This window comes from Euprymna scolopes, chromosome 2 (genome assembly GCF_053919585.1).
Source record: "Euprymna scolopes isolate OS-2025 chromosome 2, ASM5391958v1, whole genome shotgun sequence".
In the NCBI taxonomy this organism is placed as follows: Eukaryota; Metazoa; Mollusca; class Cephalopoda; order Sepiida; family Sepiolidae; genus Euprymna; species Euprymna scolopes.
Genome location: NC_136483.1, coordinates 40,223,460 through 40,239,299, shown reverse-complemented (window position 1 = coordinate 40,239,299; position 15,840 = coordinate 40,223,460). Strand labels below are relative to the sequence as shown.

Here is a 15,840-nt window from a genome sequence, read left to right as displayed (position 1 = left end):
CATTTTCGAAGTTGGCTTGAAAATCAACACCAAAGTGTACCTGGATGTGTTGAAGAGTGTGGTGATCCCCTGGTGCAATCAGGTGGCCACTGGCAGACCGTGTGTGTGACAGCAGGACTCTGCACTGCCCACAACTCCAAAGATAAACAGGAGTGCTACGACTTTGTACCCTTCTCTCACTGGCCCTCTCCTCCTCCAACCTGAACCCGCTGAACTACAGCGTCTGGTCATACGTCGACAATCTCTCACAACACCAAAGCCAGCTTGATTACTGCCATCCGCAGAGTATTTGCCAAGATCCTGCTGGTGCTTGTGGAAAAGACTTGCTCCCAGTTCTGGACTCGTATTGAGGTGGTGATTGAGACTGAAGGCAGCTACATTGAATAGATGTCAGCTCTACTACATAATCAAGTTACCTGAATTGATCTTTTTGAATAAAAGTTTTAAAATAAAGCTGTAGTATTGTTTCCTTTAGGGCGAAAAATTTATTGTTCCACCCTGGATATAGGTAGATCTTGATCATAGCGAATCTGTATCGCTATCTGAGGCAAACAAAACAAGCAGATATACTAACAAGTTATACAGATTTAGTAATCCAATTCTTTATCTGTCATTAGATGCTGTTAATCTTCCTAAGAATTAATGTCAACTCAAATTTCTTTTCGTCATATCTTGTTATTTCTTAAGAATTATCAAAGAGCAGTGTTTTGGTTAAAGTTTTCAGTAACACAAAAAAAAAAAAAGAAAAAAAATGTAAATAAAACAAGACATTTTATTTTACAAAAAGGAATGACATTTACAGTTTGAAACATTGAACTTAAAACAGTTTTAAATGTCCCGTCACTTGATCGACCAAATTGGCTGGACCTGAAAACCACAAAAAGATAAATGAATTTAGATAAAAATGAATCAAGACAATATAAGTTTGTAAAGGTTAAATAAGTACTTTTATTTGTCAGAGAACTTTAATCCAAATGAAAACTTTTCTGATAGTAGTATGTGTGTATATCTTATTATAATGAATATTATGTGTCTGTCTATCCGTAACTACAACTATGTCATTGTCTATATCTCAATGGCTTTTAAATAATTCTTTTTATAATCATTGATATAATATTTTGCGTGTTCCTTTCTCAGTTAGTCTGTACGTTATGCTTTGAAAAACGCCAAATACAATTTTTGAAAGCCAAACTAAAAAAGGCCAAATTTGCGAAATTTAGCTTTTAAAAGCCCAATTTGACAACCCTGGACAAAAATATGAGAGTGTGAGCCTGTCTCTGCTTTATCGTTATTTTCATGGCAAGTGCTCGTCTGAGCTCCAATCTATGGTCCCCCCTCGCCAAACTTTCACGAGAAACACTCGTCTAGCTGGAAACATTATCAATTTCCCCCACTTTTTATCTGTGCCTAAACCTAATCATAGATTCCATGAACAAAGTTTCTTTCTTAGAACTCCACACCTGTGGAGTCCAGCTGACTATAATATGGTCGTCTTCAAGTCCAACGTAAACAAGTTCTTGATGAGCCCTTCCCCTTAAGTAATCCAATTTACCAAATTTCCACTAACAATTATTACGACATTGTCCCATTGACCACTGCACGCTTATTAACTCTTATTCTCGAGTGGCCTCCGGGCCTTGATAAGTGGTGACTCTTTTAAAAAAAAAAAAGAAAAAAGAAAACTCCTTTTGATATAGTCTTGTTTTAGAATATCATTATAATAACATATAATCATTGTTGTAATGGGGTGAGAAAGGAACTTGCAATAATTTCAATGTGCAATGGTTCTTCACCCAAAAAATAAGTCAGCAAAACGTTATGTAACAAAAAAGGAACATTCAAAAAGAAACAGGGGGGTGGGGAAGGACATTGTCTGCCAAGAGGTGTTGAACTGAAGGAGTAAATTAAAAATTGTTTCTTACATTGTGATTTAATTATTTATATTGAACAATGTAGCACAATATTACTTTCTGAGTATTTATTAGTACTTATTAATTTTTCTCGTTTGGGTCAGTTCTCTATTTAAAATACAACAGACACTATTTTCATAGAAATGTTAAACTTGTGTGTTATTTGTTTTTCTGTCCAAAAAACAATTTTTGTGCTATCCAGAAAAATATTAGATTTATCAAAACATTTTTGTTGATTAAATATATTTCTCATTCCTTGCAATTTCCACGGGCCTTAGTGAAAAAAATAATCTAATATGTAATGTAGAGCCAGTCTGTTCCTTGGATATTTGTAATTAATAACTTTTTTTTATTTTAAAATATATTCAATATGTCAAAAATAGTGGGGAAAAAATTATGCTTCAATAGTGTTCACACAAATCACACATATATAAAATTGAATATAAAATATATAGGGTGTTATTTTAGAAGCGGCAAACTTTAAATTAACAACTCTATTTTCTTTAATTGCAGATTTGGCAACTATCAGTTATTTTGAATTCAACTTGATTTGGCAATTCTTCATGGAGACTGACATTCGAGCGTTTGCAAATTGCAAATGATCCAATCAATTTACTGAGAGAAACATTTGATGAACAAATAATTTCACGAAATGGACCTGTAAACTGTCAATGTCGTTTGTGTGATCTAACCCTATTAAATTATTTTCTTTGGAGAAATGTAAAGTCCCATATCTGAAATACAGTCTACTTTAATGCGTAGAGATTGTGAAAATTGGATCTCTAGATTATGCCACAGGGACATATGTCTGAAATTGTATTTAAATTATAAATGCCAAAAATTAATCTTTGGAATAAATCACATATTTGCATAATAAAAATATTTTTCTGTAATTTATTTTAATTTAAAGAAGCTATTAAATATAAACGATAATATAATAATAATATATGTAAAAAAAAAAAAAAAAAAAAAAAAAAAAACAGCAACGAACTATATGTCTACTAGAAAAAAAACACATTCCTGGATGGGTAAAATTAATTCCTGAAACAGAACAGTTTTCGACATAACAGAACAGATTATGTAGAAAAAAAGCTCACCAAACAAAAATTGTGTATTTTTATCATCTACATATTCATAATCTATAATATAAAGCTGAACGTCTGTGTGTGTGTGTCTGGTCACGAATAGGCTCCTATATGGTTGACTATTATAGAAAACTGATCACATATAATGATAGAAGATGTATCGTGACACAGGAATGGGTATGTTTGATCTGGCATAATGATGATTCATTAAAATTGTGGGGTCTGCGTATGCGCCTGGTTTACAAAGTATGGAAATAAAAAATTAAAAAAAAAAAAAAAAAAAAAAACGTTTACAAGTGTTTTTGATATAGATGTACATAATACTTTGATAAGTATGTTTTAACTTAAATAGGGATGGTATAATAAAATTGTGGGGTCTGCATTCGCGCCTGGCCTCCATAGATTGGAAATAGGCACAAACTTTAATAAAGACTTTTCATATCTATCTGCGTAAATATACTTTGATAATTATGTTTCAGTTTGAAGAAATATGGTATAATAAAATTATGGGGTGTTCGTTCGCGCCTGACCTCTATAGAATGGAAATATGTCACAAAGTTTAACAAGGTTTTTTAATATAGATCCACAAAATATTGTGATAAGTGTTTCAGTGTGAACAGGTATGGTATAATAAATTATGGGGTTTACCTATTTTATTTTTACTTTCATCATATTTTGCTTTGGTTTTGATACCCCCAAATTCGAAGCTATCTCTTTACAACCCTTCCTTTTCATAACCTATCATACTTTCATAAATCAGAGTCCATTTTCTGTAGACTGTTTTTGAACCCAGTCAACGACGGGTACTTTTGCTAGCTTATGTAATAAAACTGGTGGAGTGGAACAATGGATATCACACAAGATGGTAAATACCAAGATTAAAATAAAGATATAATAATAGGAAACTTTATGTCGAAAATCCTTATTCAAATTTTGATCAAAATCCATTAAATGATTTTAAAAAATGTCTAATTGATATTCAGGCAATCTTACTTAATCTGTGTCTAATTACTATGAATCAAATTTAATGCAGATCTGAAATATTTGGATTTTCCAATGGGACATTCAGTGCATATTATACCTAAAAGCACTTTAAAAAAAACTCCAAAGAAAACGAGGAATATTTATTAATTAATGTCTAATATCTATTGTTTAAAAAAATCAAAAACATTGGAGGCATCTCAGTTTTTACAAAGGGTTTCCTATTGTCTTCTACTTTTGCATGAAAGTCAATATATCCCTCATTACAGGCCCATACAACTAGCAGACATGTTCTAAAATGCATAATTATTTAATAATTATAAATATCTAATTAGTTTAGGAGTGAATTTTGTACATACAAATATAACTTCCTTCAGTCTTGACAGACTATGGATACCCACGGTAAGGGTGCCTGCGCGTGAAATTTTTGTGGCAAGAGTTGCGCAATCTCCAACTACACCTCTCCTGAGTCAACATTGTTGAATACCAGTGGCAAGTGGAGGTTCAGGACGACTGGAAACAATGCCGAGATAAGTGGAAAGCACATACAGCACCTAGAATTCCCAAATGGTCACCCATCTGGTATTAGCCAGGCTCAACGTTGCTTAACTTCGGTGATCTGACGGGAACCGGTGTGTCAACGTGATCATGCCGTATAATTATACAAATATATAAACATACACACATACCTAACTTTATATATAACTATATATAAATTTTGGAATAATGTAAATGAAACTCTACTTGAATGAAGAAATGTTATTTACTAAAAACTCACTTTTTATGCTGAGCAAAACAAAATGGTGATGAAAAGGAAAAAGAAAAAGCAAAGTTTTGAAAGTAAATCCCTGAATAGAATTGTTTGAATGTAAATAAATTTGATATCAAACTTTTTAATAGCTTTCAATGCTTGATTTGTTTTGCTTGAAATTTATTTTTTATTTTTATCATTTTTTGATGGAAAGTGTACCCTGATTATTAAATATTGGATAGCCAAGTTGTCAACAACATTGAGAAAGATAGATAAAAACAAAATCAAGTTAGGTTACAAATTAGGGTAATGCAATATTTGATAAAATCAATATGACCCACTATGAACGTTTAATATTTCAAAAAAAAAAAAAAACAAAAAAAAAAACAACTGTCCACATAATATAAGCAAAAGTGATTTTAACAAAATCAATATTTATTTAATATATTGTAATATTATTTTTGTTTTTAATCTACAACTTAATAAAAAAGTATTAAAAAATACTATTGAAACAATTTGAAAATAAAAGTTTATATATTTACTAGCAAACTTACCTAGGACTGCTCGTGTGATACATATGTTGAACAAATTTAGTTTATGTGTTGTGTGTGTGCGTGCAGCTAATGTATTGGGTATTGTTCTGGTGTAAAAAAAATTCCCACACATTCAATAACACTGTATATGCAACCATCAAAATAAATGTTTATTTCTAAAGAAATTGATGCTGCTACCAGATCAGGCTGTCTGAAGATACTGGCTTCCTAACCTAAAATGCACCAAACATCTGTTGTTTTTATCTTTCCCTTTGCAAAACTCAATCATGTTCTGCAAAGTCAAAAACATTTTTTTTGCTGTTATTTAATAACTTTTATAATTTTCCTCTACAAAACAACCAAACCAAACACCATAAATAAATATTTAAAGATATAAAGAACTTGAAGCATAAAATCATTTTCCAAAGTTACTGGATTTGGCATTAAATAACCCCAAAAGAGTTGATATGCCATAAAACAAAACAAACCTAAAGAAATTAATATATTTCATTAGGATTTCATTATTTGTTTGTATGTTTCTACTCCAACATCTGATAAATAAACCCTAGTGTTTCATCTGAATCCATTTGAATGACAGAATGTGGATTTGCTAACACAAATGCTTGACTCCTCAAATAAAAATAAACAACTTTGACACTAACTTAAATAATATTCTGCCACTTGTAATAATTTATAATATATATATATTGTTTTTAAAATATAATTATCCACTGACACGTGTTTCGTCATCTACGACTCATCACAGGCTGGATGAGTCATAGACTACCAAATACGTGTCAGTGGATAATTATATTTTAAAAACAATATATATACCGCTCCCCATGTGGGGGTACTAAATTGGTTAAAGGGAAAATTATATCCAACTTGCATTTAGGTAAAAAAATGCACTTTCGTAAATAATTGAATTCATTCAAAACGTATCGCAAAAACAAAAACAAATAACACACACACACACACATATATATATATATATATATAAAATTGGTTGAGAGATTCCGAGAGAAAGATGTATATTTAAATGAGAAAGGTCACCAACAATCGGTATGCATTTTTTAACATTTTATTATTATTCCGTGTTTTGATTTTTCATTTAAAAAAGGTATCATTTTTAGATCATTGTAATAATGTTTTTAAATCATTGAAGTAGTTTTTTACATGTTTCAGACGTTCTGTGAAGCATCCTATTCAGAAAGTATTCAAAGTGTAAAATATTTAAAATATATTTAAAACGAGTTCAGAATGTATAAAAGCATTTTCGCAGTCCATTTTGGTGGAAATGTCTGTAAATGATTCTAAAGGTCTTCATGGGTGTGTTCCACCTCTACCCTTGCTTATTGGGGGTCAGACCATGGTCATTGCTGTCTTTTGCTTTTCCCTCTTTTTTCTTGTTTCACCTTTTACTACTTTTTTTTATTTATTTTTTTATTACTTGGGTGGAAGTGAGGGCCACTTTGGTACTTGGTCAAATGAGTGCATAGGGGAGGGGGGTGTTTCCTTGAATTGGTTTGTAGAATGTGTATTATATGTCTAATAGTTTTATAACATTATAAATTTATTTGCTTGCTTAAGAAAGCAAATGTGATACAAGTTCGTTTTTAATGTGTGTGAGGTGTGGGGGGCAGCTTCTCTGAAACAAGGGTAATTGGTAAGAATGTTTTCATTTAATTTTGATCTTTTGGATTTTTGGAGTTTTAGATTTAGATATATATACATATATATATATATACTCCTATAAATTCGTTTTTCTTTTGTGTGTATTGGTTGGTTGGTTGTTTTTGTTTTACGGCATATCAACCCTTTTCGGGTTATTTAATGCCGAATCCAAAGATTTTGAAGAAAATTTTTTAATAGAATATATTTGTTGTTTTCAAATCAGTTTCTATTTAACCCATAGTTGGGACCCTAACAGGTACTACTACTCCGGGTCAGAGTGGACCTGGGAGCAATGGTAATTAAACCTCACTCAGATTGTTCGCGAACCCACCCATGTGCCCGATACACCCGGTCAATATGCAAGCCTCTTAGACCGTTTTCTCTCAACTTCCCCTGAGCTATGTTCATGTTCCGTTCATTCTCCTCTAGAATCCTCCAACCACTGCGTCGTATCAGTTAAGATAAAAACGAAATGTAAGAAGCCCCCAGACGTACCCCTCCACTGTACTGTATACCGATACTCTATGGCTGACTGGGATAGCTTCCGTACATTCATATCTGATTTACCTCTGCACTCCATGTTTAAAAAGGAAGTGTCCTCTATAGTATCAGATCTGACCGAATGGTTAATTGTAAGCATAGACCAATTCATACCATCTAAAAAATTCCAACAAAAACCTAACAGCCATGGTTCTCCCCAGAATGTGCTGCTGCTATCGCGCACAGAAATCACTTTTTCCATAGCTACCAACGTAATAGATGCACTGAGACTAAAGCTGCTTTCAGGTCTGCCAGCAACCACTGTAAAAGAGTAATAAAAAATGCAAGAGAGCTATATGCCCAGTCTGTTAAATCCAAGGTAGCTGATCAACGGCTTGGATCCCACCAGTTTTGGCAAATAACAAATAAAATCCTGAACAGAAGTGTGCGTTCTATCCCAACCATTATCAATGGTCCAGAGGTCATCTCGTCAGCGTCAGACAAGGCCAAACTATTTGCAAAGAACTTTGCAGCTAATTCTACCCTATGCGACGAAGGCCATCAACTCCCCATATTTCCTCCTATAACACAGAACAAGCTAGGTAACATACAAATATCCGTGCATGAGGTCGCCAAGCTAATAAAGAACCTAGATTCCAGTAAAGCAACTGGCCCTGATGGCATTCCAATTATAGTGTTAAAAAAGCTTCAACCAGAACTCGCTTCCATACTTACGAAACTATTTAAGCACTGCCTTAAGGAGAAGTGCTTTCCAACTCCCTGGAAGACCTCATCAGTTTGCCCTGTATTTAAGAATTCAGGTGATAAGTCATCTCCCTCTCAGTACAGACCTATAAGTCTCCTGTATGTTATGAGTAAGTTGCTGGAATCCATATTAAATAGAGAAATAGTCAACCACCTCAGCAGGAATAACCTTCTTAGTGACATACAATATGGTTTGCACTCTGCAAGATCTACCGCAGATGTGCTGACGGTTATATCCCACAGGATTAGTGAATCTCTTGACAAAGGCTTCCTTTCTAGGGCAATTGCTCTTGACATATCAAAGGCCTTCGACAAGGTATGGCATAAGGGTTTACTGCACAAGATTTCCAGTTACGGTATAACTGGAAATGTTTTCTCAATCATTAAATCATTTCTCTCCGATAGGCTCATAAGAGTAGTGGTAGTTGGACAAAAATCGGAGGCCTGCAATATAAATGCTGGAGTCCCTCAGGGGTCAATCCTGGGCCCAACTCTCTTCCTGATCTACATCAATGACCTCCCTAAACACATACTTAAATCATTCGTTGACATCTATGCTGACACGACCATCTACGGCAACACATCAAAGGCTGTAAATGATAAAGTTCTCTCTGATTCTCTCCTCTGATCTCGAGCGCGTGGTTCAGTGGGGGAAGATGTGGCTGGTTACCTTTAATGCATCTAAAACCAAACTCATATCCTTACATCATCAACGTTCTGATCCCCAGCTGGCATCAATTGTGATGGATAGCTCTCGTCTGGGTGAGGCCCCGTGTTTTGACAAGCTTCTGGGTTTGACCTTTACTCCTGATCTGAAATGGAACACGTACATCAAGTCTGTTGCCAAGGTCGCTGGAAAGATGGTGGGATCCTTCTACCGCTCCAGAAGATATCTCACTACTGATGCAATTCTCTATCTATATAAAAGCCAAGTACGTCCAAGGATGGAATACTGTTGCCATATCTGGGCAGGAGCTGCTAAAAACAGCCTATCCTGCCTTGACAGAGTACAAAATAGACTTCGTGGCTTAGTGGGGGATGCCCTTTTCTCTACCCTGCAACCTCTCTCCCACAGAAGAGACGTTGCGAGCCTATTCTTGTTTTATCGTTATTTCCATGGCAGGTGCTTGTCTGAACTCCAATCTCTCGTCCCCCCTCACCAATCTTTCACGAAAAACACCCGTCTAGCTGAATCCACTGTGAAAAATTTCCCCCACTCTATATCTGTGCCTAAATCAAAACGCGGATTCCATGAACAAAGCTTCTTTCTTAGAACTGCACGCCTGTGGAACTCTGTTCCGTCTGTCTGCTTCCCTCCGGACTACAGCTTGGATGTCTTCAAGTCCAATGTTAACAAATTCCTAATGAACCGACCCCTTAATTAAACACTTCATCAAATCTCCACACTAACGTAATGTACTTGCAATAACCCTTATCCCTGAGTGGCTTCCGGGCCTTGATAAGTGGTGATCACTGTGTAAAAAAAAAAAAAAAAAAAAAAAACTATTCTGTGCATCCACCTAATAATTTAATATTGTGAAGCTTGAATTTAACCTGAATAAACTATTTAAAAATAGCGAGGTGACAAAGACCGACAATCAACCAAAACATGTTCACCTTTGCTTATTTTTGCTTTTTGCTTTTGACGTTTACTAGTAACGTTGACGGTGACGTTTCTTTACACGCGCACATGTTACCATTTTTTTTTTTTTAGGTGGGGGAGGGGGTAAAGTTTTACATTACGTCCACTTCCACATTTTTCATTACAATGGCCACTTTTGGTAGGTTTTCATTTATACTGATTACGAAAATCTCATTCAAATTTTGCGCAGACAAGTGCTTCTAGAGATATAAACATATGTATTCTGCACTGTAATTCAATGCTTGCCAGATTTGTACTCACATGGCCGATACAAAAATCCACTTCTCCTATCAACACTGTCACCAATCATATTAATTGCGGGTGAGTATTCTGCGTACGATTTTCACGGTTAAGTTTGGGAGATTTATTTATCTACTACCCCCAACTAAAAAAGGGGTGCTCTACTCCAATATACGTTTTTTACATGGGGATGTTGGGGGTATCTATTCCAAGGGGAGGTTAGTGGTGTCTATTCCGAAAGTCGTTCTTAATATGGGGAGTTTCTATCAATCTAAAGCAAATAAGTTAATGCATAAATTCGTATAGAATAGTTCATATACAGTGAGAATCCCTAAATTCTAAAAAATCTGTTTATACTTTCTATTCTTATTCTAATGGACCATTTTTCCTGATTTTATTATTCTATACAGATTTATGCATTACATTATTTGCTTTTTTCAGATTCAAACAGTACTTGCAGGTTGTCAACAACCATAGTTTACTTTTTTGCAAGGGATGGGTGGGGAAGAAAGACTTCCACCGGGCAACGCCGGTTAACGAGTCCTGCTAGTAAAAAAAAAAGTAAATAAAAGGCTATATATCTGTAAATAAAAAGTAAATAAAAGGCTATATATCTGTCTGTCTGTCCCCATATTTTCAAACTCTATCTCTTCCAAAACTAAAAGTCTCAGAGCGGCACCAGGGGGCCTCACATGATTGGATTTTTTATAGACAGTTCTTTTATAGGTCTTTAGCCGGTTCAATAGTTTTTAAAGGATCAAAATTTAAAAAATCATTATACATTTTGTACATTCATCTTAGTTTATTTTTAATCAGTTCATATGCGTGTCACATTGATAGGTGGTAACGTCACCAGCTTTGAATGCTACAGTTATACTTTCGGTTTTGATTTGAGCTAATAGCACCCAAATATATTTTTTTAAATTTTGAAATCACAACTCTATAATATTAATAATATATACAAAATCTGGACAAATTAAAATATCATATTTAAGCATATTTTACGACTGGGCACCCCGCCTCACAAGTACTGTACATTATTTAAATACTATATATATATATACATATATATATTCAAGCACATCTGATTGAACATGACAGTTATTCTTTTTTCTGATTTTTCTGGATATCTTTTCCATTCGCTGAGCAGTCTTTTTTATATCTTTCATATCAGCTGGCATGTTGTATAAAATGGCACCCAAAAGTTGTTGTTCAGCCATGTTCTTCTTAAGCTCTTTCTATCGGTGCGCCCAATTATCATCAGGAGCGATTGTTGTTGTTTTCTTTTTTTTTTTCCTTTGAGGCTTAGTGTATTTATAGTTTTTTTCGGTTTTTTTTTTAATTAATTTATACTAAATAAATAAACTATAAAATAAGAAAATCAAAATTAAAAATAATTCATCTCTAACCATCCTGCACTCACCTTTATAACCAATTAAAAAAAACAAACTATAAATACACCAAGCCTCAAAGGAAAAGAAAACGAAAACGACAACAATCACTCCTGATGATAATTGGACGCACCAATAGAAAGCACTTGAGAAGAATATGGCTGAACAACAACTTTTGGCCACCATTTTATACAACATGCCAGCTAATATAAAAAAGACCACTCGGCGAATGGAAAAGATATCGAGAACAATCGGAAAAAAAAATTATTCTGCCGTGTTCAATCAGACTTGCTGCCAAAATAAATATATATATATACACTATAAACTATTTATAGCATTTTTCAAGGTTTTTCTGAACTTAAAATCTTTTGTTTGTTTTCAAGAAAATCTGAAGAATTCAATGAGGAAACAAGGCTTGTTGAAGTAATAGTCTAAACTCCAATTCCTGAAATTTTTAAATATTTGTCTCTGACTCCTAAAATAAAATAATTTATTTTGACTCGGATCTTACTGCAACCATAGAGTAATAGAAGAGGTGAACCAGAGACAGAGTCTAGCAGAGAAAGGGTTAAGAGTGATTTGTATGCAAGACATCAATGTAAGAAAAGGTGTCATTTACTCGTTATAAAAAAAATCCTCTAACATTTCCCATATTGAAAAAAGTTTCTGTTTTAATTAAAACCAGAACCTCGTAATAACGATCTGAAGTTGATTAAACCAAGTACCATTAACACACACTTTGCATTGTTATATGTGAATTTCTGAAACACTTGAATTAAGGAGTTTGAGGAGAATAAAAGCAAAAAAAGAGTTTGGGAAGGAAACAAGGAGAAAAACAAACATGGTGGGTTATATTATTCATGGCTATTCAGTTGTATAAAAGACTTTCACCAATCTTTTTTCTTCTTCTTTGGTGCTTCATTAATTTAATCCTATTTCAGCGTCACCCAAATTATATAGAGTCAAATAGTATGTTGTCTTTTTTGTTTAACATATTGATTTTAAAACAGACAAACATATATATAGATATAGATATTGCATTTTAAAAAGGTTTTGCATAAGATATTTGAACTCATAATCTATAACAATGAATTTTATACCTAAACTAGATAGATAACGTAACACTTCAGAGATCAAAAAATTTCTTTCTTTTCTTTTTTTCGAATGAGGAGGGGGAGAGGGCTGTCTATAATTTGTACCATTCAATTTTGTGAGAAAAATCTTTGGATTCTCATTGATCAAATGACACATTTTCAAGTTATAAAAAAAACTTTGATAAAAAAACAAACTCCAACCTCTGTCTCATGAACGAAAAACTGCATCCCTGTGCCTATTTTACAAGTTTTTTAACAAACTCCAAGCCCTTGTGTCTCCTCAACGTAAATTCCCCCGACTAACTCAACAAGCAGCAAAATCCCACCCCTTCACTGTAGAAATCCCTAGATGCTGGAAAGCTTTCCACTCAAATAGTTTATTCCCTCCTGGGTCCCTGCTTCCCTGACTAATGACATGCAGAAGTTCAAGTGTAATGTAAACAGACATCTCGCTACTTAACTCCCTACATAGTATTCCTGTAAATTTTGTCTCAAATAGTAGTCTCTTACATTCAAGTGGCACTGTGCTGTGTTTGGGGTGAAAAAGCATTAAAAAAAGTTTTTTAAATAAATTATCTGTTCAACTTTTAAGGACATTTTATGTAAGTCTACCATAAAATGGTCTTACTATTTGACTTATTTTTTTTTACCAATCTTTAGCCAAAATAATCTTATTCACAAATGCTTTTTCCAAATTTCAATTAGGTGATTATTTTGGTAAATTTACATTAAAAAATCATGCCTCACTTCTAAAAATTGAACAGTGAGATTTAAGAAATTCATGTTCAATTAAAATAGTAATTTTTTCCCCCTTCAAAATTATTAAATAACCAAATATGGTGAATACATCCACTGCAAATATTAACTTCACAGAAGAAGGGGATTATTTTACATAACTTTCAGATCAAATTGAATTTATACACCAACTTCTTAAGAATAACAAGTCAGTTTAAAAGAACATTTATAATCTGAAAAATTGGTACTTAACCAATAAATATAACAAAAGATTTAGGGAGGGGTTCATTTCAGTAGTTCACAAAAAGTAATTAAAAATTGAAATTTAAGGTTAAAAACTAGCCAACAATAAGTGTTAAATGAATAGATTATAACTCAGAAAACAGCAATTCTTCTTTTGTCAGAAATATTGCGAATGTGAGGACTAAAGGTCACAAGAAGAAAAGCAAGGCTTACAATGCTGATGAAAGTAGCCCCAAGGTCCACTTTCTACTCTTTCTATCTTATTTATTAACTGGTTGTACCTACTCAGCGTTGCCCAGGATGCAGTGAAGTCATTTAACATTTAATTTTTATTTGTTTACACATTTTTTAAACTTGAGGTAGACAACTGTTATCATATTCTTCAGTTTAAAATTAGTTAACCTACTTGCTGATTTTCATTTTCAGGTAGCTATTTAAAAATGTTTTAATCCTCTGGGCCAAACTAAATAACTTTTAAAATAAATTGTGGTAAAGAACATTATTACCAATAACATGGTACAAAAATAATAAATGGAAATTGCTAGTCAGAAGCAAAGTTTGATTTGTCAACTTAAATGCTATTTAGGTCAGACTTGATCCAACAAGATAACTTTATACTTATTGTCAAATATCTTGAACATCATTTATGTTTCTATTCAGAATTTCCTTAAAATACAAGTGGACCAAGAAATTGTTATTAATTTTGTCATAATCTAATTTCAATATAAAAATTTCCTATTCTTACATAATCTAATTTCAACAAAGAAATTTCCTATTCTTACATAGTCTTATTTCAACAAAGAAATTTCCTATTCTCGCATAATCTCATTTCAACATGGAAATTTCCTATTCTCGCATAATCTCATTTCAACAAATAAAATTTCCTATTCTTGCATAATTTCATTTCAACAAAGAAATTTCCTATTCTTACATAGTCTTATTTCAACAAAGAAATTTCCTATTCTCGCATAATCTCATTTCAACAAATAAAATCTCATTTCAACAAAGAAATTTCCTATTCTCGCATAATCTCATTTCAACAAATAAAATTTCCTATTCTTCCATAATTTCATTTCAACAAAGAAATTTCTTATTCTCGCATAATCTCATTTCAACAAAGAAATTTCCTATTCTCGCATAATCTCATTTCAACAAATAAAATTTCCTATTCTTCCATAATTTCATTTCAACAAAGAAATTTCTTATTCTCGCATAATCTCATTTCAACAAATAAAATTTCCTATTCTTCCATAATCTCATTTCAACAAATAAATTTCCTATTCTTCCATAATTTCATTTCAACAAAGAAATTTCCTATTCTCGCATAATCTCATTTCAACAAATAAAATCTCATTTCAACAAAGAAATTTCCTATTCTAACATAATTTCATTTCAACAAATAAATTTCCTATTCTCGCATAATCTCATTTCAACAAATAAAATCTCATTTCAACAAAGAAATTTCCTATTCTCGCATAATCTCATTTCAACAAATAAAATCTCATTTCAACAAATAAATTTCCTATTCTCGCATAATCTCATTTCAACAAATAAAATCTCATTTCAACAAAGAAATTTCCTATTCTCGCATAATCTCATTTCAACAAATAAAATCTCATTTCAACAAAGAAATTTCCTATTCTAGCATAATCTCATTTCAACAAATAAAATTTCATATTCTCGCATAATCTCATTTCAACAAATAAAATCTCATTTCAACAAATAAAATTTCATATTCTAGCATAATCTCATTTCAACAAAGAAATTTCCTATTCTCACATAATCTCATTTCAACAAAGAAATTTCCTATTCTTGCATAATCTCATTTCAACAAAGAAATTTCCTATTCTCGCATAACTCATTTCAACAAAGAAATTTTCTATTCTTACATAATCTCATTTCAACAAAGAAATTTTCTATTCTTACATCATCTAATTTCAACATTCTTATGTAATCTAACAGATTCCACATATTACAAGACCTAAACAATACTGTCTACCAAGATCTCACTTTAGAGGAATTTCTAAACTATTTGGCGCAGTAGATATTACACATTTTTTAATTCCAAAGGAAGAAAATCTCTTGTCCATAGAATATATTTTCCAGTGGTAATATAATTTCACCTTCTATAGATCTGAACTTTGTCGCTCACCCTATGAAAACCGTGAAGTCTTGATACAATTAACAAACGGATTTGTTTTACAATCAGTCACAATTGAGACTTCCTTGGACAGAGTTTAATTTGCGTGATGTTGTTACAATAAATTATATGATTAAAGACACTAAAGAGATGGTATGGTTGATTGAAAGAGTTTC

The 15,840-nt window shown here is 32.7% G+C and overlaps 1 protein-coding gene and 1 pseudogene across 3 annotated transcripts in view; both read right to left on the bottom strand.

Annotated features, from left to right (window-relative positions):
* Positions 1-756: 756 nt before the first annotated feature.
* Positions 757-15,840, bottom strand: part of LOC145291312 (peptidyl-tRNA hydrolase 2, mitochondrial-like) — a 66,433-nt gene continuing 51,349 nt past the window's right edge. For all 3 annotated transcript variants that reach the window (XM_080137062.1, XM_080137055.1, XM_080137046.1), the window contains one exon: positions 757-867. In XM_080137062.1, the coding sequence (XP_079993188.1) occupies positions 818-867 (50 nt within the window). In that variant the 3' untranslated portion in view covers positions 757-817. The remainder of the gene's footprint in view (positions 868-15,840) is intronic.
* On the bottom strand, positions 4,519-4,635 carry LOC145243659 (5S ribosomal RNA; annotated as a pseudogene).